Source organism: Branchiostoma floridae, chromosome 10 (genome assembly GCF_000003815.2).
Source record: "Branchiostoma floridae strain S238N-H82 chromosome 10, Bfl_VNyyK, whole genome shotgun sequence".
Lineage (NCBI taxonomy): Eukaryota > Metazoa > Chordata > Leptocardii > Amphioxiformes > Branchiostomatidae > Branchiostoma > Branchiostoma floridae.
In genome coordinates, this window is record NC_049988.1 from 7704631 (window position 1) to 7732544 (window position 27914).

The window sequence follows — 27914 nt, forward strand, 5'->3', positions numbered from 1 at the left end:
CTCACTCACTCACTCACTCACTCACTCACTCACTCACTCACTCAGGTCCACATGCTCCAAAGGAGCGTAGCGCCTCCACAGATGGTTCTCCATATAGCTCCCAGTAAAACTTTTTCTTTCTTCCATGTTCATTCAAATTTGGAAGGCACTCTCTTCCTGCCATAACTCTTGATCTCCCTAAACTGAATGATGTAGTAGAGAGAGCTGGAAATTGAACTGGAAATGAAAATGACAGAGGTTAGGCCTGTGCATGAAGCTTTTCACTTTGACATTAGGTAGCACTCTTCATCATAATACAGGACTAAAAGCCTGGTTCACAGCCAAGAGGCTTTGGAAAAGGTGGTTTTAGGAATGATTACACGGTTGGATGATATGCATCTTCTTGTCTATACTTGTGCTGGTAACCACCATGCTGAAGTAAATGGCTAATGGAAGAATTCCAGGAAACGTCTACATTTGATTCCTCTGAGTTGGTGCAGACGATGGTCTGGCTGAAGTTTCCCTTGATGATACGTCTCCAAAAATATGGTGGGATGAAAAGCTGTGACATTCTCTGGTTGCCTCATTTTTCTTGAGATGCTTTTGAATCCAAATATATGCAACAGCTAGAAAAGGTTATGATGTTCCATCCAGTGGCCTTAATGCTTGACTTTCAAGGATGAAAATTGATGCAGAAATTGGTTGTACTTGATATTAAAAGAAGTGAATTTGTGAACAGGAAGTCTAAGGATTAAGTAAGAAGTTCATAGACAAGAATGAAATTCTTTTTAAAGGAATCCTCAGAAAAGTGTATAGCGGCTTCTTGAAAAAGAGATGCAGGGAGTATGCGAATTGTAGGTTTAAGAATCAAACCAGGGCTGAATTCAACATGCTTATTAAGAAGAGTAGGGGTGATCTAGTGTGCTTCGCATCGCAGAGTAAAGCCGCATCACAAGCTATCAACTGTGGAAAACCATTAAGCTTTGAGTTTGACCTGGTAAAGTAATATTTGAGTTTGACCTGCTGATCATGATATCATGTGATCTATTTTTCTCTCTTCAACAGTGAGAGATCAAAGTACCAAGCAGCAAAATTGCTACAGCCCTACAGGCCAACTTCATACAATTGACTTACACTGTCAGGTTACATATGGGACCATTCTTCTGGCCCACCACCTTTGACCTCCGAGAACATCATTAACTACTTTGTAATCCATCTTGGTCATTTTGGGGAAGGAACACAAATTGGACTAACAGAATTATCTCCAACAATCCGCTTTGCATCCGGAGGTTGCCACTTTCTGTCCGGAGATTTAACCTCCCATCCTCCGTGGAAATGGGAGTGAGAGGCTGGCTTTTGGGATAAGAGGCTTTTAGTTGCACGTGAAGGTATGGAAATGTTACATCTATTAGTGACAGTAAAGATTTCTGACAGGTGAAACACATGGTCTGTTTTCATCAATTATGTCCACATTCTATGTAACCTTTAAGTTTAAACCAATGCTTCAAGAACAAGAGTTTGGAGACCTCATATCTCCATGAAATATTCTGATTATGCAAATGACTGCCACATTAACATATTCTAAGTTCACAGCAAGAAGGCCAATTCTTAACAAAATTCAAATTAACAAGATTTTAACATCACCCCTCAAATTGGTTTTGTAAGCTAATGTTTGCCATGCCTTGTCAGACACATTATATTCAGCCAAAGGCAAAGGCTGGCATTTAATACTTAATTCAATTAAAGAGTACTTGGCGAGTGAAGTAGAATACTGAATGCTTTTTGATGCGAGTGGAACTAGTGGGTACTTTAACATATAATCTGAAGTAGTGTGCATTTTTTTAGTTCCTAAAAATTAATGTCTATCAGAAAATAACACTCTTTTCTGGAGTTTAGGACTCATTTAAAGTTTAGCTGCATGTAACCTGACTGCTGAAAGTTGTCCCCTTCACGTTAAAGATTATTTCAAACTTTACAGGTATTCTGCTGGCAAGGTATTGAGTTAAGTACATGTTTAATAGGGCAAATCATGGGAGATGTCAGTGATCTAGTACTATTGACTGTCAGCGAGTAACAGTTATTCCATTACTAGAAATCACAGAAATGGTCCTTGAAGGATAGATATTCATATCTGTCGTGACAAGCTCGCTATCTCTATATAACTCTAGTCTGTCATTCTTGCATCTGTCAACTACTCATGATAATTCAATTCATCAGTCTTGTACTCTGGAGTCATCTCTGTACATGAACATGCAAATGTAGGTGAGACTTTTGTCAGGTGTGGGATTTTTGTTTTTGAGCATATGCATGCTGAATTGGACAGCACAGATATCATATCAGGAGATGAGAGGGTGCCTGATCCTGATCTCTCTGCATTGCTGATAATGCATTATGAAGGTGAGTCAATTGAAAGTGGGGGAGGGGGTTAAAGCTTTTTACTACAACTACATTGCATGACACTGACTATTAACGAACAAACGAACGGACACGGACTATGAACACTGAGCCATCTGCACCACTATATGTTTTGTACCATGTATGTGTAGTGATATAGGTTGATGAATCTAATAGTACTCAATGTAATCTGTATCTGTATCATATTTTATATGACCCTGACCTCCCTCATGACCTCAATGAAAAGCGGCCTGCTGGCCGATTTGAGCTTCTCATGAATAAATAAAGGTTCAAACAAACAAAGAAAACAAAATTAATGCACTGTCATTGCAGCAGCCAATATTTTCGAAACCCACAGACTACTAGACTAAGTATTATCTTTGCTTGGGAGGTTAAAACTTGCTCAAGCATTGGTCAATTGGCAGCTTTGTTCCAGGACCACAAGATAACTCAAATATGATAGATTCTCTTTATGTTTGTGTGTGTAGATCCTTCACTCATTCAATTTAACGTTAAGTGTTTGACCTAATTTACCTGGCTCAAATCTCGAACTAGTGCATGCAACCTACAAACAGTACTAGTTGGTTTAGGGTCAATTGCCCAAGGCATAAGGCCTAAGGAAAAGGACCTTGATTATTTAGGTGTGAAATTTTGTAGTTCTGAAGAATTTTGTCAACATTTCAAAATTTTTATAATAAAGCAAAATGTAGAAAGAAAACCAGGAGCTTGAAAATGTTATGATTTTGCCTTTCTACATCTTCTTGCTGATTACAACTTCTGTGTCAATGATCTTAGCTCTCTGAAAACTCCCTAGCCTCAAGGTTTACATTGCTGCAGGGCTAAATAAATCAAGGTCACGTTGTAGGTTAGGTGGGGAATGTCCAATGATAACACACTCACAAACATAGGAGCAGAGGCTTAGTCTCCAGGCAAATATCAACAGGGAAAATGCCTTTACCAGTATCTCAAACATGGCTCAATTCTTAGCTTCATGACATAATATGGTGAGAAGAAATTCTGCATCAAATTAATCCTGTTCTATGTGTTACTTACCCAAAAGCCGATTTTGAGTTGATCTGTGAATCATTGTTCTTAACACGAGTGGGGTTTATTATACTGTAAATTGCCATTTACTGTCATCTGTATTGTCTGGTAATTCTTGATTTGTACTACTAGTAATTAATTTTGGTGACTAATTCAGCTGTCACCATTCAAACACTAAAATTTCATCAACGCAAGCTCCTTGATCATCAACAACTGTAAATGCATTTAAGTTCGCAGGGATTTAATTTCGCGGTAACACCATAGACGGCAGTCTAATAGCATAATAGAAAAATGTTCGCGGTGGTTTTAAGTTCGCCGTGAAGTGGTCATCGCGAAAACCGCGAACATTAATCCACCGCGAACATTTCTGCATTTACAGTATTTCATCACGGTGCTGAGGCCAACTGGAGCTTGTTCCCATCTCCCATCTCAGCAAAAATTACCAATCACAATATTAGATGGATTTACAGTAACTTGTGATTTGAGCAGGTCAAACACTTGCTGTGCACAGGTCAATATTTTCTATAAATAATAAACTTCAGAGCAATATTTCTTGGAAATGTAAGATGAGAACTGTCACCCTCATACCCTGCCTGTTGGCAGGACAGATATCGTTGGAGGAAAATCAAGCTGAATGTGACTATGGTCATCCCTGGACCCAAATAGATGGAACACCCTTAATTTAACATGGTGACCCTTAAAATACCACAAAGGAGACAAGCGACTGGTTAGAGAGTTCCCAAAGTTTATTTACATCTGGAATCAGAACACAACCTGCACCAAAGCAACAATACACTGAATAATATCACATGTACAATGTGGATTCCTCACCATTCTAGATGTCTGTCTGGGCATCATGAAACAAAACATCTCTTGAGGGTGTCACTCTTTTGACCTGTACAAACTATAATCGTGGCTTTCCAAATTCCAACTGAAGTCGTTTTTCATATCACTGATCATACTTACAGCAAATAAAGAGACTTATCATTTAAATTTGCCTTCTCACCAAGGCTGAGAAAAGAGATATTTCACTGGTATGGCCTTGCATGGTGCATAGTGTGGTAACATGCTTCCCTGTAACAGTGACTTCTGTTGTTTTAAAATGATATACATCTTTAACTCTCAATATCATACTGAGGAACACAGGCACGCACAGGTGAACTCAACCATGGATGCCATCAAAATGTGTGTCCCACAAGAAATAAATAAAATACACATAAAGCAGGGAAGGTGTAATTTCAAAGCCTTTGATGAAAATATAAATAACAGAGTTTCAAAGTACTGTAATTTTCTTCTTCTTTGTGTGCTTGACATCTCAATATAAGTGCAATTTTATTTCTTAAGACAAAAAAGCAAAATATCCTAACCAATACTGGTAAGTCCTGCTAAGACACCCATGTCTCAAAGCAAAGCACCTTTAAGTTTGCACGGCTCCTATTCTTTTTCCTGGAGCACCATGATACACAGTCAGCCATTTTTAAACTTCCAGCAAAAATGAAGGGCCCCTTTCACTATGGTACATATGGCAGACCCTCTTCAAACATACAATTTTCCTGAAAGGTTGTTGTTTGACAGGCAGAACTGTACTGGCATATGATCTTTTGATAAATCTAGCCCCCAGTCAAATGTTTATATGGTCTAACATCTAGGCAATAATAAGTACAATATTGTGGGTCTCTCTCTCTGTCTCTACAGTTGCTAATAGCAGCAGGAGCTATGTACACATGACACCTTAATTTTCCTTTGTACAATCAACACTCTCTTGGGTAAACTGACTTTACTCTATGCAATCTTTTGCCATTTGAAAATCTAATTCCTTAAAGTATTCTTGTCGCAGGAATGACAAATCTTTTTTACACTATCAGACAGAGTCCCAATGCCGGAGTGTCCTTCTCTTCTTGAGATTCAACACCTTACATGGCATCTAAGCATCCGACTGTCCATAAGTTACTCTGCATTCCTAAAATTAGTGAAACATAATCTCTATACAGTCTGTGTCCGCACGATCACATGACCACGCAGCTCTTTGTCCTGTCGCCGCGGAATTCCCTCAAGTCCCTCATTCGACTGTCCGAGCGACTCTGCCTCATTTTCATCGACACGTGTCTCTTCGGCGTGCGCTGTCGCAAGGCCTTGGTGAGTTTTCCCAGCGCAGCGAGCGTGGCCATCTCAAACACGTCCCTGATGCTCAACTCGGACGTCTTTGCCGAGCACTCCACATACGCCACTGCTCCGATCTGCTTTGCCACTGTCATTCCCTGTGTACAACACAAAGAAAGATACATTAGAAATCTTAACATTTAGAAATTGTTCAACATCTTACTTCTTTGACTAAGAGAAATACAGTAAACCTGTACAAGTCACCACCTCTACAAAAGAGCCACCTAAAAATTAACCAATTTTTGGCAATTCATAGAGTCTAATATTATATTTCCTATTCACACAACCATTAGGATCCTGCCTATACTGATCTTTGTACATTGTATAGATTGTATGTGTTCCTGTGTATCAAGTTTTTGTCATGTTTGTTGATAAAGACCACAGGAAGAGTAGCTTCAATGTACTCCATTGTATGCTAATTGTGGATCTTAATAAAGTCAAAGTCAAAGTATACTAGTGACCACCTATCCACATAGAATACATGTAAGATACACATGTACAAGATTGGCTACTGTGCTGTATTCACATTTCCTGAAGCAAAATTTCCAATCTCATAGTACACCACAGAGGTCAGTGCCACCTATAAGTGAAATATGTGGTAGTTAAATGGAACAAGGATTTCTATTTGCCTGGTTTGCCTTCTATCAACCTTGAGAGAGGGTTATCATAAAACCTTTCAGTTTGTCTCCTCATTCACCCACGGGTCAGACCACATCAGTAGGAAATCACTGCAATTTACTGTGCACTATTCCATTACATATGGGGCTGGTATATAGATTTAGTAATCATGGTATACGGCAATGCAATATAAATGCAAACATGGCAAGGTAAGCCTAAAATTTGCCGTCGTATTGTTTCTACTGTACTATAAGTATAAGTTACATGATATTATATGATATTCTAATAGCAAAACAGCCTACTACAGCATAAGTACAACATAAAAGACTACAAGGCTATGAATTTAAATGCTCTTCTTGTTGCATTACAGAATATAAAGTGAAAATGACATAACCTACATGTATCACATATCATAAATTCTTCGTAGTTTCCTGCCTCGAAGCAGTTTCAAGAACCCTCAATGGATAAATGTTGTTTCCAGCCAATGTTTTGTGCTTTATTGTTAACACTATGCAAAATGACTGTCTTATCATTTATGCTGGCATACTGTAAGATTTGTCATTTTCACTGGCACTCATCTTACAATAGAATGGCTTTACTTCGTGATAGAAAGGGAAAGGAGTACAGTAGTAATGTAATGGAGGAACATACAAAATTCAAAAGGTTACAATAGTAAAACTTGCAAAAATAAAACCACTGCAAATATTTGAAGATTTAGAGTGACACAAGAAACATAACCATTACATATTTACAAATTCCAAGAAGACGAAAGGTAACCGCATAAAGGTCACCCTAGGTGAGCATACATGACTCATAAGTTTCTTCTGAAATCTAGAAGGACCATCACCTCCCTAACCATAGGAAGTGTATATGCCAAAGCTCCAGCCAATCTTCAAATCAGCGATGTATGATATACGACCTTGGGCCTGGCCGCGTGACCTTGGCAGGCCAAGACTGCTGCTTGAAGGCCCGTAATAAACTTGAGAGACCTGAGGAGAAGTTATGGGGTGGCTGGCAGGTTATTGGGTGCTTCCCCCTCACCATGGATCACAATTAGATTTGTCTTCATTGAGACCATGGTCCAATGATTTTTTATTACTTCTTTCGGAATTTATTCATTTTGGGAGAATTCTGAATAGAAAATTTGGTTATACATGAAATTCAAGTGCAGTGCTTGAACAGACGTAGACATAAGCAGAATGTTGGCATACAGATTTTGATCCCTTATTGATAACTTACAGTTGGTTGTCCAATCTTACATCATCGCTATTTCAAAGGTAACGCTAGTTCACCTTTATCCACGGGGTAACCTACACCTGTTCTTTTTTTAAAAACTTGGTATTTAGGGATATCAAGTTGTTGGATGGATGGTTTTAAATAGCAATATTTTCCAAATATTGCAGTTTGAAACCACCATTTGTCAACTTAAATACAAAATAGGACACAGGCTACTACCCTAGATATAATGGTGAACTAGCGTTACATATTATTATACAGAGCAAAACTGTACATTTCTACCTTTCTTAAATTATTCAGAACAACAGAGTTTGCATACATTACCTGAAATGTCACATCTGATTGTTATGTTACAGTTTTAAAGGTTACTGTTATAAAAAAAAGTTATGTATTACAGAGGCATTAACATCTTGGGCTATTTTTATGATTATTGCTGCCTTGAATTGCCTTGTGATGATGACTGAAAACAATTTTGACAAAGTACCATGAAACATATCATAAAATCAATGTATATTTCTTCCAAAACATCTGTGTTCTACACCCTTACTTAACACATACTGATTCGGATTTCCTATAAACAACTGACACATAATTAGAAAATTGTTGAAATCCCCACAGATGCCAAATAGTAAATTGCCAGACTGTTCAGTAATCTACTATCCATTATCCAATATTTGTTATGTATATGTTCAAAAGAATAAAACAATCCATTTTGCATCAGTTTCAATAAAAAATGTCATTTTCTACACTAATGAAAAACATTAAACAAAATCCTGAGAGTGGTCTGACAGCCTTGGGAAACAGATAAACCTGAAAATTGGACGATCGATTGAGCTGGTGCTCATTAAAATTCACTTTCCCTTTGGGTCTGCAAAACTTTTATTATTCAATTTATTGCACTGGACTGTACTGCTTCACAAAGTAATACTTCCTCGAGTCGAGATGCAATATTGTCCAGACTTCTGAAGAAACTTCTAACAGTCAAGCTTTAACTTCTACTAAAACTTTCTACCACAAATCTTAATCCTGAAAATACTACCCTGAAGTTACATTGAACAATCAACTGTGCCATCTGCATTTTCCTCATTACTGAAAATAGCTGAAACAACCCAAAGGCCAGTACTTTATTGGAAGTGTGGGAGAACTGGAACAGATAACGACTGTTATGTGTGTGTGCAAAGCAATGTAAGGGAGGCACTCTTCTAACCCTGACCTTGAAATCTCCATTGCTCATTACTCACGATCAATACTTCAGCTTAGCTACAGTTCAGCTTTTGAAATCTCTAAATGGAAGGCTCAGCTCCGTATATTCCTCAAAATCAATATGTCACAAATGTACATTGCAATAATTGCCTAGCAATTCTCCAAAATTTTGGATACTACAATTGTGCTTGGTACTTTGGTTATCACGTCCAGTACCGGGTTACTAAAATTGTGGTAATCCAACAATGCTGATCAAACAAAAATATTCCTATCTTCTCATAAATGAGACTGGAGACTAGTTACAAGAAATTGAAATATTGTTTGCTCTATACCCTTCTTTATATTCTAAATTGTACCTTACCAAACCTCTCTTGTCTATCTTACAAATGTACAAATGTAGTTGCCCACTACTGGTACTCTTTCATTTTCGTATCCTACTAGAAAATGGTACATGCCGTCATGAAAGGCTTTTCAATTTCATACAACCCTGAGGGAATGGCCCAACCTCAAAATGACTGGTTCTAAATCTTATTCATATATCAGTTTCTCCTCGCACTAAATCCCGCGGGGCAAGCCACCGTTTTATTGCCTGAGACAATATGGCAGGCGAGATAGGGCGCTCTCTCGGTTCAATGATCCGGAGATATATCCCGCTTAGTACCAGGTGCCATTAAGGGTGATTTATCTAATCATAATCCAGGCATGCGAGCGGCTCTTCCAACAAAACTGTTGCATACGAAAGCTGGAGTGCAGACAGCAATTTGCGATAATTGCTCCATTCCCTGTTATGGGCAGTGATACAGCAACACCACACTCATATAATAACAAAATTGATCAAAAGCTGCTTCACATGTGAATCGCAAACTGGAAAAATGGTGGGCTTGCACAATAACGCAACCATTTGATCCTAGCTTTGGAGACAATCTCAGAGTTGATGTATAAGGCCGCTTTACTGCTGCTAAATTGAACGGGCGTTATCAAAGCGAAACGTTATTGGTGACCGCTTGAATGTGAATCAGGCTCCAGATACGGGTATAAAACGGCACTCAACTGCCGTTCAGTTTTCGACATTAGCACTTCTTTCTCAGAAGGGTCCAAATAACTGGAGACAATGAAAGTTTCAACAGTACAATTTTGCTGACTTTTCTGGGCCATCGCACACTGTGTGATATGCAGTTATGAGTTTGGCCATCTTTGTTCTCATATATTTCTCGCTATTTCCAAAACCTATAACAGTTTTTCATTTGGCAGAGTCACAAATGGTACCGGGAATCGTGCCATGTTTTGATCTCAAGGGAGAAGAGGGTCAAAATCTTCCCGAGTGATTCAAATTCTAACATGCTATACAACTTTCTAGCCAGGGGCCATTTCAAAAGTCCCCAAAATCTTGACCAAACTTTATTTGCTAGCTTCAACACTGTCCATGATTTGTTTGAGAGACAGACTCCACTGTTTATGTGTGACCTGGTGTTGTTAGGAAAGGCATGCTCTATAAAGCACACTTGATGAATTACAAATTACTCCATTGGCAGTCAATCACCTTGCTTAATCAGTTGATTACAGGAGGCATATTTACGTTCATCGACATGTGTTCAAACAGAGTGATAAATCGATGGTTGGTGAGCCACCCTCTCCATACCAATTAGAAGTATTGGTACAAAACCTTTTTTTCTTATTGGACCGGTCCAGAAAAAACGGACCTGCAAAAAATCAGTGGACCGGGCTTTGCACCGATTAAAGATGGACAGATCATACCGGCAGGCATTCACATGTTTTGGGGGCTTACTGGTCCACAAGAGCGAAGCAGAGGAGAGTTGATTCTCATTTTTACAGTCAAACTTGGTCTAAGTTAACAGGGGCAGTAGGGTTCTTTCCACGCCAGTGGAAGTCGGACACCAAATTCCTTTGTAATGAAATGGAAGATTGTTTTGAGTATCATTCATTCAAAAGTTTAACAGACAATCAGGTCCAGGTTCAAGTGTGGGCCTGGACTTTGTGCTCTGGACCTGGACCGTTCCTGTACCTGCATTTTCTGTACTGGTACCCAACCCTAATACCAATCATTGGATCTTCTGTACAATACTTGGACATTTGATGGTAGATAGGTACTGCGGGTTACTACTAGTGGACTAGCTCCCTGCTGTGGAGGAAACTCCTACCTTACCGAAAACTGTTCCCTACTCTACTCTTAATTGCTTGCACAACTGGGTGGCCCAAGGGCTATAGACACAGAGATGGGTAACACCCTATACACCAAAAGGTGTAGAAAGGACTTTGGCATTTTAAAACTAAGGTTACGTTACAGTTGGTTACTGCTCAGTGCATGGTAAGGAACATTCGTTGATGACTGACTAATAAATGTGATGGCTCATTACAATGTGATTTCACCTCTTCCATGGTTAGTAGAAGCTCAAAATTGCTACCAGTATATACATTATGTTTTTATTGTTCCTCACTTCTGGGCAAACATATGAACAAACTAACAAAAAGACAGTTGCTGTTGTCACCTTCTACACAACAGATAACAGCACCTTGCAGAGCACCATTCTTCAGACAGTTCTCAGGGAAATGTTTTACTATTACATTTTTCACCAGATGTTTCAGATGTGCTTCTCCTGGGTTTTGCATTGATTAATGCGTCCACCCCAGTTTGAAAAATGGCAAACGTTAAGTGTTGTCATTTATAGCACTCCCGGGGGAATGCAGTCCTCCGTCTAAATGAGCAGTCGGAATAACTTTCCCCGGCGAGAAGTGGGCAATCCAGGTAGGCACGGACAGTAGCGAGTTATCGTTCTACCAGAACGCCAGACTCGGCGACTCCAGCGGGCCATTACTGTCTTCCGGAGCCACGCTGCCATGTCAGCACGGCGACTACAAATGCACCGTCACACTTTTATGGTGCACTAAAGTTAATTGAGGAGCGCAGGCTTATCATTACTCACGAAAGGACAGGAAAAAAGGCTAACTTCTATCCAGGGTATTATCCAAGCAGATGCTAGGAAGGCTGACTGTAATGTGGTTTTTTCTGTTCTCTGCCTACTGTTACCAAATGTATTGCACTCCCATATTATCCAACTACAGTATGGGTGCAATTTCCAAACCCAAAGATACTGTTTTCCATTGGTAGGAATCTCGCCGCCTGTCTTCTGACAATGCTATCATCAGTTTTCTTGTTCATTTGAATGCATATTGCCAGAGCAACTTTCCAGAAGTATTATACCAACCTTTTTTCAATAGTTTTTATCTATAGGCATTATATAGATACTAGGTGTTTTGGTGTATTTTATGTCATTCTGTGGCAGCATTTGATTGAGCCATGTGTCTGATACACAAATAAATAGATCAAATCAAGTATTCTGACTAATCAGTTGTTACCCCACCCTACATTATGTGATATTCACACTGTGTGAACGTTATAATGGACAAAAGAGACGTGCCATTTATGATGGATAAAATCTAGTACACCACTTATCCCCCAATTTCACCTACTTCCAAAGCCATTCCCATGCAGAGGCTATAACCTAAATATACTCTGATACAATGAGATAGAAGACATTTATTCGACATTTGGGAAAGACTGCTCTGGTACTTAGCACCCCTTAAGGATCCATCCGTCATCAGTAATTGCTTACGTGCATCTTCAAGACATCTTTGTCCAAGAAGTATATCATGTATAAGTGTCTAAGGTGCTAATTTCTTTTCTGGGTTTGAGCGATGTGATGCTTTGTATCAGCCTAATTAGTTGAAATGATGAAGACTTTGTAAGCTTGGAATGTAGAATCTGTCACTAATGATGACTTGGTTGTTTTAGAGCCTTCTTAAAGGTACGAATCATTTGTTACCCATACAATGTATTATTGAAGTGTGTGGGCTGACTGTGCTCGATTAAGTTGACAGTCAAGTAAACTTATGACACTCTCTCAATTTCTATATTAGTTTCACTTCTGAATTTCTGTGTAACATCGATTGAACACATCTAGGAGTAGCACTGTACAGGCTTTTCATCTGTACAATGCTACAGACTGCGGTATTGATGTCAGAGTCAGTGAAAGAACTTTAAATTTGACAGCTGTGACAGAAATTCACCATTACAGAGGGGTGGTCTATCAAATTTTACATAGGATTTTCAACTGTCTGCTTCAGCCTACTAGTAACCCATTACAGTAACCCACCAATATTTACTATGATATTAAGTATCATTCAAGAATCTAGGGAAAGGTTGTAGCTTGACTAAATCAAGATTCTGGAAGCCCTTCCATCAGTCAGGAAGACCAATGAGGCCCTGGCAGCAAGAGACTGTTCAACACAGGCTACAAAAAGTTGCACTACAGTCAAACCTGTACAAGTGACCACCTTTACATAAGGGCCACCAGGCCAATGTAACCATATATTTCTGGTGTTCCCTTTGAAAGTTTGTTCACATTGACACAAGCATTAGACTCCTGTCCATGGCAACCACCTGTCCACATTGACCAAATTTTCTTGGCCCCCTGAATGGTCTTCTTGGGCAGTTCTGATTGTACTAAAGATACACACAAAAGATACACACCTGTTCATGACTGACAGGACTCCTCCCCACAATGGCCAGGTCTGTCACGGTCTTCAAGTCTTGTCTCAAGTCTGCCTTACAGCCAACCAACAGGATAGGTGCACTGGGGCAGTATTCTCTGACTTCTGGGTGCCACTGGAGGATAGATACAGTTCAAAAGCGAAGTGTTAATCTCACTGTCGCTGTCTTCGACACTTTATTACAGTGTTCTAACCAGCCTGACATTTTTTTCTGTCCCCTGGATTTTGAATTCCTGTCAAGCTCCAGAGGCCTCCAAGTGACAGTCCTAGTGGGTCTGGGAAAATTTGAAGTCTGAAACCCTCTGAATCACTATTTCCTGCATTTTGAGGGGCAAATTTTGCTGGTAGAGTAGACTCAGCTTGCTTCAATCACATCTATTCGAATTTCTGGAGATCTTTGCAAAATTTTTAATTTCTTTAATATCTTTACATCCCGATTTTTGTCCGTCACAGAGAACGGAATGGGCAAAATTTTTGTCCATCACCGTCAAAGGACGGAAGGACAGATGCTGGTTAGAACCCTGCATCATCATCTTCCATGTTGGAGACTTGAAGTGCCATCAGTACAAGCAAACTTCTGCTGTCAGAACGTATTGATTTTGTTTTCTTCAGTCTGTAACCTTATCTATGCTAAAGTAGACACTTGACACAGCATACATGTATGTATTGATTATGTAGTTTGGCTGCACATAGATAGCTAGATCTTCTGCAAGTGACATTTAGAAAAAGGCAACTGAAATAAATATGAAGTTGCGATAAAAGAAATTGTGCTGACCTTTTTGACCACTCCATCTAGAGATTCGGGGGTTCCGATGTCAAAACACGCTAGGATGACGTTACTGTCGGGATACGATAGGGGGCGCACGTTGTCATAGGCAGTTTGTCCTGCAGAGAAACATAAACATAAACATGCATTCAGATTAATGATGTCAATAAAAGTACATTTGTATGTATATAAGTATGGAACTCAGGTATCTGATTTCTGAATAAAAACAAGGATATTTCCACCTAAACCATAAAACACTGTCACTCTCCCTGTTGCATACATCTGCAACTACACGTATGCTTTTATTGCGTATTCATCAACTTAATTTGTATGCATGCTGAAGTAGAAAACGCTCAAACACCCAAGGCCAACATACTTTCCTAACCGTTTTACAAACCAAGCAACAGAGGCAACCATCCGACAAACCATCGCTGCTGAAAGCATAACCTTGTTGGAGGTAAAACTCAAGATACAGCAGAGATAAACCTGGCCTATCACATCTTCCATCACACCCCTTACTGCCATGCCAGCAGTATTCCAAGCATGACTTACATAAGTTACAACCCAGAAAGGCTGCTACCAACTTTGATCCCAGGCACCACTGATGTAGAATAGATAACATCCCTTCTATTGCGCACCAACAAACGGCTTGACTGTAATATGGGTGGAAGTACACCTTATCTTAATGAATGCAGGAGTGAGTGATATGATAGCTTTTACACCTTTCCTCTTAGGTGTAAGGCCACACCAATGGAAATTTATGTTCCTGGATTCTTCCAAAAAAAAAAAAAATTCTGTCTTAGAAGAAACAAGTTAAGACATTGTGTTGTTCAACTAGCAATATATGTAATCGTGCACAAGGTTTGGATAGTGAAAGGTTTCTCAAAAAGTCAAATGTCTTTTCTCCTGGGAAAAAATTATGTTAGAAATAAGAACCAGGATATTATATTATTTGGTAGATCCTGGAAGATAACAACTTGATAAGTATCCATCTACTATTATATATGCATAACGATTGGTGCAAATGATAAATGACAACACATTACTGTAATTATAAAAGTACTAGAGTGTACGTAGCATTAATCATCAGGCAACCGCTATAGAACATGAATTTATATTAATATCATAATGTGTGACTCATTAACAAAGTGAGCAAGAGATCTCCTGTAAACAGCAGTTGTTCAGATTTGAAAAAAAGGGCCTTTGAAGTTTCAGATTGCCAGATACAATCAATGGCAATATTAGCACTTCATAGCTCCATGGTACAGTGGGTGAGTGAACAGATAGATACAAGACAACTATGGCGCCATCCTTCTCACCAGAACTGATGGACTCACCACAGTCCAGAGAACACAAGGCGCTCCGACTTGGATAAGAGGAATCGATCTCACACCACCATAGCTTAAAGGTATACAAATCAATACCTTCTGACACACTTGCCACCTTTGTGACCCCATCCATGATTCATCAGACTCAGAGTGCTTGTGTATAAAAAGGAGAAAATCGCCTGTCCTGAGTTGGCCTCTCAACTGTCCACAAACTTGTTTAATGGGTTTGGAAATACTGTCTGACAGTGGACAGTACTCAGAGTGTGACCTTATGTCCCATCGCAGCACAGTATTTCCCATTTATCATTTAACACTTATCATCTACCATTTATCATCTAACTGCAGTTTGAAAGGAAAGATGTTGGGGAGGGGGGGTTCTGTATCTGTTCCCCATCAGTCCTCAAACACAATTTTCACTGTTTCAAGATAATCATTCAACTTGAAGGCATCTTAATAGAACCAGCAAGCACAATGCCTACTTGTGTTGTTAAAAACCCAGAGTGTACTCTTACTAAATTGTAAGATATACAATGATATCCTAGCCTGGGAACCATCCGGAAAGTAGTTCGCTCCGGCGTTTACTATATACTATATACGGTCGGATGGTACCCAGGCCACATTCAAGAACATTAAGAAACATCTGCACTGTGTGAGTTCAATACTCATAACACATACATACCTCAATATACCAGGATGTCATAAAACTAGCAATATGTTTTGTTATGACTTAGTGGGAGGTACTGTTACGCATTTCTACTCAGAGTCATCAGCAGCATTTACTCTGCTTTCACAGCAACACTTTAATTTCCAAACTGCCTCAACAGCTATTAAATAGTGCATGTAATTGATGAAGTTGCCTCTTTGCCTTTATTGCGCTGTGTTGCCTACCAACTGCTCGTTTTTCACCTTGCACTTAATATGCTGGCCGTGCATTTTCCAGCAGTGAACTTTAAAACATCAGTGCAAAGTTATCAAACATGCCACATGTTTGATGGAGGCAGGTTCTTATCTTTAGAGCACAGTCTAGCTCTTTGACTTCCTATTTTTGCGAACAATCCTTGCCACGAAGTCCCGATATTCCGTCAAGCTCAACTTTCAAACAACGCTGTCAAAGTTCCACACAATTGATGGAAATGCTTCTTAGCTTTTATGTACCTTTCCCCCAGCTGACTTTTCTCCTTCCCCTTTTTGTTTTCAACGTACATCCCATAATATGTAGCCGCAGCAGCTTGACAGGATTAGCTTTCAAACATTCAAGGACTGGTTATCAAGTGTCCCAGATGGCGGGTGGATGTTTAGAATGTGGCTTTGTGTGTTTTTTTATCTTGAGAGAACTGTTTCTTTCTGCAGCATACCCAAGGGCATGCATGTGACCAGGTTGCATTGTAAACATGTACAATGTGTTATCAAACATCCCACATGTTTCGGTGGTTTATGTTTGGAGACTTGGAACACCTGTCTGAAATAGATGCTTGATTCTTGATATCGTGTCCTACAGGCTTTCCAATGTGGCATTATGCTCAACATCAACTAATCGTGTCCCTGTGGTGCAAGCTGTTAGCAACCCCGCCACTTCATATTCATAACATAGATCAACTTCTATGGAGCCAGCATTCAGGGATTCAAGCCCCACTATGCAAGACTTTTTGGGGTTGCTTCCACTTTTATATTACATAGAGAGCCTCAAACATTAAACTTCTGCATGTTAAAGAACCCAGCACACATATCAAGAAGAGCAGGGATGACATGGTGTGATTGGCCAAATTCTTGGCAACATTATAGGCTTGTGATTTCTCAATGAAACAAGAATAAAATTCATCATTTCAATCCTTATCATTTCACTGTTCTTTTCATCCACCGTCCTCCATCTCCTTTCATTCATTTCCTGCCTTTTCCTCCTTCTCTTTAGCTCCCTCCTTCCTTCCTGTATATAATTTCCTATTTTTCTTGGATGAAATGTCCTGATGTCCAGTCATGACCAGCACCTGCATGTTGGCTTTCTGTCACATTGACCTTGACAAGTTCAAAGAATTCCTCTCAATAACAAAGTGGAAATCGTTGCCATGGAAACAGACAGGTGCAAAGGGCAAGAAACAACTGCAGGCATGCAGCTGTTGTGGGGAATTCTTTGTCAACTTTTAAGTGTGACAAGAGGGTCGTTTGGTTCACATAAACCCTGCCAGGTGCGTTTCAAGACAATTGTAGATGAGATTTACTAACAGCATCTTATAATATAAATGTCATATAACGAATTGGTCAATAACCTGAAGTTGAGAGGAGGCCATCATTTTTTCCATTAAAAGTACTAAACTCATACGACACAACTTCTATATCAAGCTCTACTGCAAAACCTTCTGTCCTTTCCCACACTTACAGGTATGTTGAACATATGGATCCTTGTGTCGCCCATGACACTATGGCCAAGTTTGGTATTCTTTATTTCGATAGCGGAAGCTTGCGCATTCTGGTAGGAAACTTCACACTGTCTGGTATCAGGATGGCAAATTCCATGAGAATTTGACACATATTCTTCAACCTATGTCACTTACGGTATTCCAGGGGTTGGGTAGGGGATGCGGGCAGGATGTGGCCACTTTGATATAGACTGTTACGTGCTTGGTAACAGATTTGTCCAATCTGTGTTGCATGTGCAGTACATACACTGATACAGCACTGCCAGTCTATATAAAGGTTTCAAAGCTGCATATACGTTAGTGTGGGTTGGTGTCTTGGCTTGCGGAAGGCTTATGGATCAAGATTTCAATTTCAAAAGAGGGATCTGAAGCCAGATCTAAATCCAGGACGATTTTGAAGGATGGTTTTGAAGGATGCTAGAAACTAGCAAGATAAGGTCAAGTACTGCCTTGGAAGAAATTGGCATGCTCTAAGCATTTTGTCTCATTTTTCTCCGCTGCTTCAGCTATTACTTTTAACACTATGGAGAAACACTCTGCATAAAAAGTCTCTCGTTTTTGGCAAGTTCCCAACAACTTCCTCTAGCACAAGCTCTAATATCTCATCTCGGACTCCAGAGAATGCAGACATTTTAACTAACAGGTGTAACACCAGTAAGTTTTACTTAAATGTACTCTGATACAAAGGCCAGATTGTACAGCCATGCAACTGTACCATTCCCCTCTGTCAATCTTGTGCTTTAACTCCTGCCCTTTGGCTATTAGTCTCCATTGCTTTATAGCAGGGTGACAATGTACAGGCTACATACATGTACATAGCCTGTTTATACACAAGAATGAGGAAAGACATTGTAAAGGGGAAGTTTTGTCTGCAATGGATTAACATGCTTCTATAAAAGCATACAATTCTTGGCTTTACAAACCAAATCATGATGAAGGAAAAACACTCTTCACAAGAAACTTCTTTCTCGATTGGATGCAAAGTGTCTTGTAGGCAAACCGGGGTCTTTTTAACTCATGTTTTGAGTTACTGACAATATAGTATGGTGACTTACTGCTATGCTCCAACTTCCAAGCATCATCATCACCATCATCATCATTGAGCAACTGTAGCCCAAGTTGTATCCAAGATTTCTGATTGGCCACCAAGCAAGCTTTGTCACATATCATTACAAAGGTATTGAAAGCAGCTCTCTTGTCTTTTTCTGGTGGAAACAGGCCAAGATCAATACTTTCAGTAGTGATGTATGAAGTTTGTGTTGCCTATTAGTAAGTAAGACAGGACAACAACAGGTGATGCGGACCCCTGGTTCTGTGGTAATCCAACTGTCACCTCAATTCAGCCTCATGACCTGAGAGCTTTCACCATCAGTTTTACCAGAACCAAGACTCAACTCACTTTAGCACAATCTATTGAGAAATGAGTACACAATTCTCTGGAAGAATGGATTAACTAGTTTTTCTTAATTGAGTGGTTCTGCTTGCTTGACTTTCAATTATTGCTTACAAGAGTTTTCTGGAACTGTTGTCAGGAACCGGATGAAGAAAATGAATAGAAAAGTCGAACTTGATTTTCCACTGTGTACGTTCCCTCTGCTTTCTTTTGTATCGACTGCTTTGTTGTAGAATGAGTCTAACTCAGTGGAATCAAATAAACAACGACAATAGTGTCTAGACCTTATAATTTCCGACAGTGCGATCTTACCCATACTGATAAAACAGCTGCTCCTGTGTTCAAAAGAACAAAAGCAGGAGTTGTTTTTTTTCCACAAAACCTCCTCTCTTTGGGAACAGGAAAAGTTGACCTGTTATGACCTTGGTGTTCCATCAAGGACCAGAAGCCATTGCTGTGCTCGGACGAGGTCACGGTCTGACAAAGAAAAAGTGTCCGCAATTTCTTTTAGCAGCGTTTCCATAGCACGTCTGTGATAAGTCAAATGTAATACTGAGCCATGAAACGTTGTATCATCCATACATGATGTCATGACTGGACTGCATAATGTTTCTAAACACAGGGATGATGTAGTTACCATACAGCATCTCCTCGCTATCTGTATGGAGGAGCAAGACAAGGAGTCAGGGGTCAGCTTTAATCCTATTATATACCCCATTCACACTCAGAAAAACGATTCGGATAAAACATTTATCCGAATAAAAAAAATTCTATCCGATCCAAAATTGCGTTCACACTCGTCTTCGGCAATCCGATTAGTGCGCCCTCAGTCTTATCCGAATGAAACATTAGGTTGAGGTCAAAGGGTAGCGTCATTTCTTACAGCTCAAAATGGCGGGAATCCACCAACTGTTGATGCTGTTGTTCCTCTGGAGAATGTTCTGTAGTCGTAGAAGGGAACGCAATCGACGGTCTTTGATCGCGAGAAGATTTCACCGACAAAGTCTTCTGCATATTGGGCTAGCTGTAGTACAGCTAAAATGTACGCCACCAGAGCGGCAGACAGAACGATCTGGGAGCGGGAGCGAAGCCATGATTGGTGGAACAACATTGTGCTTTGAACATTTTCAGAGTCGGACTGGCAGAAAAACTTCTAATTGAGCAAACTCACCTTTGATAAGTTGCATCCTATCCACTATAAGTGAATCCTGTCCACTTGCGCGTTCACACTGCCGAATCGTACGAATCGAGACTCCCCGCGGCGCAGTTTTATCCACTTCCCGGAGTTCTATCTACCTCCCCGAGGTGGATCGCGAGGGATTCGAATCGATGAAATCCAAGTGATTTGGGAGCGTTCATACTGCTAAGTTTTATTCGGATCGGGTAGTTTTATTCGGATAACATGTTTTATTCGAATCGTTTTTCTGAGTGTGAATGGGGTCATAGACATACCAAGCCAGCAAGATTTTAGGTATTCAGGGAGTGAGCACAATCTATGGGATTCCCATGTAGTAGGACCTCTCAGATTAAAAGCCAGATGTCCTGTGCTTGTATGGCACTAAAACAATTTGAATGTAGATGGGAAAGACCTTGTCAGAATAGAATCATGCTTGGAATCAAATGGGAAACAAGACAGGAACAGCATAACTTTCAGGACTTGTGTTTGGTATCAAAAAAATTAATGTAAGTACATTGTAACAGCTTGGTATTGTTGGAGTATTATGGTATGAAGCTTGAACATTTTCAAAAAAATGAAGATTGAACATTTGCATAAAAGACTTTTTTCACACTTCAACACTTCTAAGTTGATTTTTACAACATCATAAACAACACAACGCAGAGCTCACTAAAGCAACTGTAGTTGAACCAACGTTGACAGATATGATTGACATTCATTACGTCAGGTCGAAGCCAAGGTAGATCTTTGGAGGCTACATGTACCTGGGTGTATAAAGCTTGATCTGCTTGGGTATGCTAAAACCATACAACCATAGCCATGGCTCTGAAAGCAGGTATGACAAATGTGATATGTTACTTGGCATTGATGCCTAGGAGTCCTCTAATCTGAAACCATTTTTCAGTCGGGTTCCCTGAAGGTTGAGTTATGCATCATTAGCTGGAAGGTGTGCTGCCACAGACAGTTAGTGGGGAGTGATAAAGGGCCGTGCCCTCCCCCATTTATACACCTGTCTGTGGGGATTTCTGTAAGAGCAGGGGTGCCCGCACAGTTTACAAGGTCGTAAGCAATTTACAAGGTCGGTGCATTTGGAAGGGTTTTCATTGGCTTTTGCATCTTTATATCGAGCATAAGTTACAACCTGCGCAATTCGGAAAGCTGATGTAAAGGGGCTACAGAATCAAATAATGAAACACTCTTACCACAATCTCTACCATTGCTAACAAAGTTAAAAGTTTTTGGCATTTGTATGTAGTTTAGCAGCATAACTGAAAAAACTTTGGGTGGATTGTAATGAAATTTGGCATTGGGTTTAAACAAATTGGTTAGATTTTGAGCCCACTGGTGCCTTTTCTTGGACTGCGACAGAACGTCCGGTTTCCATATCTTGTGTTTATGTACAACTACAAGCTATGGTCACGATCAATATTTGGGTGGTAGATAGCTCTTGTGTTTAGGACAAAGTGACATACATTTTGGCCCTCTAACATCTTTATATGGAGCTGCAGGGGGGATTTCATTTTGATATACATAGTAAAAATAGGTAAGGGGTTTAGCTATTTTTGAACGGCAATTCTTAAGCCCTAACAGTGCAAGACGACATCACTAGAACCAAATCAAGCAAAGCAAACTCTTTACACGTTGCATTTTGATCCATGAACAACCAGCAAATAATTACAGGTTTCCATCCAACCAGACGGAAGCAGACTAATTGGTACTATTGTAGAATGGAGATTGTGTCATCCTCTAATGTTGCATGTGCAGCTGAGATCACCACTAGTGGGATACAGATGATGAAGACTGCCATTTTCGCTTCTGTCTGGTTCCTCGGTTGTCTGTTCCCAAATGGGGGTCACATTCAAGGTCACCTTTCCCATCTGCCTAAGTACAACCCTGCATAACTACCTTCATTAATGCCTGTACACGTGTAATAGTTCTCCTAGGGTAGAGTACCGTCAGAGTAGTGTATTGGTGACAGCTTCAGAAAATGGAATTTTCTCTCAGAGATGGTTAGAGGGTGGTTCCGTGTGAGGATGCATATGGAGAAAACATTATTTGTAATATGGAGGATATAATACAATAACACTGATGTTTTGCTACAGAATCCAGAAATAATATATTGAAGAAAGTAACAAAATATATAAGAAACTGAAAAAAAAAACATCTCAACTATTTTTTTTACATCATTCTCCTCTCCTTTAAACATTTTCTGATCTACATTATATCCCCAAAAGTCAATTAAGTACCCATTTTAACAATAACTGCACTGCAACAGTTTCATATTGTCACACCTAAGTCCTGTATATCTAGCAGCATCAAAAACTACTTTGATTAATACAGGCCTCTACAATATTTCAAACAGCACATTACAGAAAAGCAAACAGGAAAGAATAGAACATTTTTAAATCTAGAAAAAAAAATAACAAACTTTCACACATATCCTCATAGCTAAGCAATGCATGTTTTATAGGCATGCATGTGTGCATAAGCTTTACCTTTGAGTTTGACACTACCATGACCCAGCAATACAGAGATCACCAGACTGTAAGAAATGCATTTTGGTGCAAATAAGATCCATCACACCATCTTTTTAGGTTCAGCAGTCAGCAAACCTCTAACACAAGTGTAAGTGAATAAGAAAAAGTGTCTGAAAAACTTTAAAAAGTCATGAAGAAAAGGTCAACCAAGGAGGTTGGGTCAACATACACACATTATCTCAATGCACTGCTAGTGCTAGACTCTGAAAGTATGTCCTTTTTTGTGCCAGACTGCTTCACACTCTATGGTTCTAATGGAACTTGGCTTTGTCTCACCAATATTGCATTGAGGTGACTTCCGGAGTCAATGTTTTAATGGAAAGGCAGCTGCTGTTAAGTACTGAGTCAGCACTCAATAGACAAACTCATCCGTCTTCTCTGCGTCATAGACAGAGGGACTACAGGAAAAGCTACTATATGCTGACTTATGAGTGGTACTCTGAAAGGTGTAGACCAACATTGGCACAGCCTGAAACAGCACTTTACCCTGGAGTTTTAAGAAGGGTTTCAACTTGAATAACCACTGTCCAAGTGATAAGACTTTGAGTGTACCTTCCTAGCAGTACATTAATAAAATACAATAACTTTTAAAACAGAGCTGCAAATTAACATGCAAGTTGATAATTTGTGGCAATGAATCTCCATCACATAAAAAAGGTTTGAAAATGTCCCCTGCAATATCATAAACTTTCCTTTCAATACAAAGGCACAGGAAACTGCATTTTTCTAATGTACCGTCAAAGTTTTCAATTATTCTCCCTAATTGACTTATTCAGTCGACGACCCTACCTTATTTGATTGTCACAGGTGATCTCAGATGCTCTAACTCATGCCTAACGACAGTCGCTCCTGTCGAAGACAGATGAGGCGGCCTTGCGCCGGGTAATTAGTGTTAAAATTGCAGCAGTAGCAATAACTCAATTCATTACCTCCCCAATCATGGCCAGACACTGGTCGCAGTGAGACCAGCTGATGCGTATCCTTTGGATCGAGAATGGTTCCAGAGAAGAGAAAAATTTGGAACAAGGTGGCCTTCAATGAACTGTGACTGTTGTGATACTAGTATAGTCTGTGTAATGCAAACTCTGCTATCCAGGGCTGTAACTGGCCCCTCCCCGCGGGGGCTGGCGGATGTTGAGCGGGCTGCTATAAGCGAGATCTAATCAGGCTAGGGGGCCCGGCAGATGTTGGACGGGCTGCTATAAGCGAGATTTAATCAGGCTAGTTGTGATACAATGCGAATATACATGTACTATGGTACTACACATACTACCCTGGGTGACTAGACTCCTAAGAGGTGGCACTCTGAGAATTTGCAATCGATCCCTCACTCAGAGTCACTGTACTCTGTCTGTTAGGCAAGCAGATAGTGGTGCTGAATACTGGAGCGGATGAAATGTTTATGCATGCGGCAGGCAATCGGTTGCAATTCTCCATGCACCGCCTCTAAAGATTCCGGTCACCCAGCTTATATGCATACATCTTATATCCTGTATACCAAATATCTAAACATCTATGTTGGGAAGGAAAAGAAAGAGCCTCGTGAAAGTGTTCCGACATTCCCTTCCAACATCTGCTTGGACACTGCTACATCCCCTCACCTACATACTAAACTGTTATGTTACCTTGGCCACTACTTTCAATCTTTAGCGGCCCTCTGAGCAATTCCAAGCACACATTAAGAAAACGACCGGCTCCCATCTGCAATTTGGAGGTGATTGATTCAAGATTGGGACACTTAACCTGTCAAACCTGTGAGGAACATCTATTAACCTTCTTTACATCATAAGTCGATGATAAGAAATGTCAGGATAAAGCAGGAGGGTAGGCATTGGTGACCTCAAATGGAAAGAAAATCAATTTCATTCAAGGTCTTTTCTCACAAAAGATACAAGATAAGTAGCTAATTATTCTGTGGATCCTCACCACTTACCTCATGAGGTCTGTAAATTAAGATAAACTTTATCCAAGGACATCTCTTTTATGACCTTCAGGCAACCTGACCTTTGCAGTATATTCTATTGATCCTTCTGAATTTCTAATTTAAAAGTAATTTGGCAAGCTTTTTTTCAAAGTAAATCTAGTTGGACCTACATGTTTCACAAAAACACTCTGCACGTGATACACACATTCATTACTTTTAACTCTTAGATTAATCCAACTGATTTTACAACAGTAATGAGTAACAAATCAATATCTACTAATTTACAATGGACACTGACTGAGTGATCTTCTAACTCATTTCCCTCTGTGCTGGAGCATTTATGCTTCGCAACCCCATAATAGATCGGCCTACAGTTTCTTTTTCATCCATCCTTCTTCAACTGACCAGAGGGGTTGAATTAATTCAAAAGCATAGATCAAGAGTTGGGAGGTGCAGAGAGAAACTTGGCAATACATTTCTACCATGAAGAGCTGTATTGTACTTTTCAGCCCTCTCCCTCCTTCCTAAAGAATGGTCTTTCTGCAATGGTTTATTATGAAAGCTGATAAGAAGGATCCCTATTCTTCAAGCATTATCTTAGCTCACATGTTTGCAGCCTTCATTCTAGGTCAGGTGGTGCATTATTTGTTCCTTGCAGTCTGACAACCAATAGATAAGACTGACGCAACTTCATAAAAATAAGTGACAACAGCTTCAATCTCAAGTCACGGTGTCGAGAAGTTCAGGTAGCATCTGCTTTCTTCAGAGTCACGGCGAGAAGAAAAAAATCAATATGTACCACTTCCCTTGGCCCGACCAATATCCCTGCGTCCGATACCAGTGACAGATGAATCCGCCGCATTCCTGTAGATTGCCTGTGGGATTTATGTTCGCAAGGAGCGTGCCAAACACGAAAAGTATCGAAGATTGTCCTTTCTGGTGCGTAGCTTGCTATTGGAGTCAAGTCTTCCCCTCACTACAACAGTCGTAACCACTGCCAAAGTTATTCTTTACTGAAGTTGGATGGTGGGTGAGTAGAATATAAAAAAAAGTTATGAAGAAATATGAAAATGTTATTTAATTCAAGCTCCAAGCTATGGTATTTTCTGGGTGTGCTATCGCTGTGTCAGAGATGTGAGTTAACCGATAAGGTTACACCGCGCAACCTGCAGAAACTTCACACATAACAGAAAGTCAATAATTTTGTTATTTCTGATGGAGTCTTACCCCAAGGCCTGGAATTAAATACCTCAAGGGTGTAATCCATCTTTCATATAAATATGACTTTTCTTTAAAAATGATAGGTGAGTCATACCACAGGTACATTAGATAAAGATCCACAATTGATTTTTACCACTGTTGAGAAGATTGGTATGGCCAGGGCCTAATGGGTTGAGGAGAAATCACATGAGGGTCAGCAAAGCAAGACAACTTAGTTGACATCAACAACTTACATGTAGCTGACTAAGAATTTGCAATTATAGAAGGAGAAATACTTGTTGGGACGGCCATAGCTGTCAGTCAAATGTTTGAATTCTGAGACTATCATCATTGTGACCAACTTTTGATCCACCAGCGATATTAAATCCTGGTTAGACAAAATAGAGTTTCTTCACAAGTTTATGCCCAAAAGCTAACTGCATAATGTTACATGTTATAGAGTTGTAGAAAACACACATTTGTACATATGATAGTGACAGTGATTATAATTACAATAACAAGAGACTAAGTCAAATACCATGTTTAAACAAGTTTGGTATAAAGCAAGCAGCTGCCCATCTTAGGTGGAATAGGGACCGGGTAGAAGTGACTAACATAACGAGTAAGAAAGGGCATGTTTTTTCGGCCATTGTCCCAAGAATATGACCCTATAATTCATGGGATAGAGTAAGGAGGTTTTATCTTGATAAAAACTCCTTGGATATAGTGATGGACCATCTACAGTAAACCTAAGGCTAGTATTGCTGGAAATGTACAAGTTATGGCAATGGGCCAGCACCCTCTACCATTACTTCTAGTTTTACAGCAGAGTGCATCCAGCTGATACACTGCATACATAACAATTACAGCTAGCCTGATTAACTCTCGCTTATAGCAGCCCGCCAAACATCCGCGGGGAGGGGCCAGTTAAAGCCCTGGACAGCGGAGTTTGTGTTACACAGACTAAATTTCAGCTTGCAAGGCACAACTATAACATGACTATAGAAGTAAAGTTAAAAACTATTATGCTGTCATTTTAATCTACTAGCCTCATGGGCATATTACAAGGCAGACAACAGTTAGGAGCAATATTCCAACCGGTGCAACAAGTTTTTACGACATCATTAAAATTATCATACCAAAATACATATCATATCACTTTTATGACTAATGCAACACTTCAGAAAAAATCAAATTGTGTAGTTATCATTTATTCTCAAATCTCACCTGGCAAGTAAAAAAAATTGAATAGCAGCTTGTTTCTAACAGGAAGCCATGTCTGGTCAGTCCATAATTATAGGATTTTACGGTGTCTGTTTGACTGACAAGTTGTCTGCGGTGGCTTGGCATACCTAGTCATTATCCGCAAAACCCACAATTACCGGTTCTTGCGGAGATAAAAGACTTAATTAACGAGACTCCTAAGTAGTAGTTATTCAGCTTTGAGGTGAAAGAACTGAAGTAGCAAATTCTGTCAACTTTGAACTGCCGAACCCGAGCAAGTTCTCATCTTTCAAGGGAAGGTGTCTTTAATTTCTTAGCTTTCCACTGTTCAGTTTCTTTGAAAAGTTTATTCTATATGGATGTCTCAAGACAAGGGTGGTGCAACATGGTGTTTCAACTATTTACTCTTCTTCAAAAGAAACATGTGAACAAATCCATGAAGGTGAAACAAGAAGAAGAAAAAGCTAGAACTTTTAGAGAAAGTCTTCTTAAATGTTTTCTACAAGGAGACCACCTGGAATGAGAAGAGGCTGATAGAATATCAGGGAGGGGCAGTTATCACTTACAGCCCAGGATGTACAGGGCTGTGAAGTGACCAGTTGTGCCTGGACTGTTTCTTCCTTGACACTGCCACCCTCTTGTATCTGTTCTGCTAATTAAAACATATGGTTACCATTTAGGCACCACATTCCTCACTCAGGAATCCCTCAGCACCAAGTCTGATCAAAAAGAACCCTTTTGGAAATGC

General features: G+C 39.8%; 1 protein-coding gene across 1 annotated transcript in view; it reads right to left on the bottom strand.

Annotated features, from left to right (window-relative positions):
* Nucleotides 1-4145: 4145 nt before the first annotated feature.
* The window catches only part of LOC118423907 (rho-related GTP-binding protein RhoN-like), a 43915-nt gene continuing 20146 nt past the window's right edge, over nucleotides 4146-27914 (bottom strand). The window contains exons 3-5 of the mRNA XM_035832218.1: nucleotides 13979-14088; nucleotides 13184-13318; nucleotides 4146-5675 (exon numbers count right to left, since the gene is read on the bottom strand). Coding sequence (XP_035688111.1) covers nucleotides 5424-5675; nucleotides 13184-13318; nucleotides 13979-14088 — 497 coding nt within the window. The 3' untranslated portion in view covers nucleotides 4146-5423. The remainder of the gene's footprint in view (nucleotides 5676-13183; nucleotides 13319-13978; nucleotides 14089-27914) is intronic.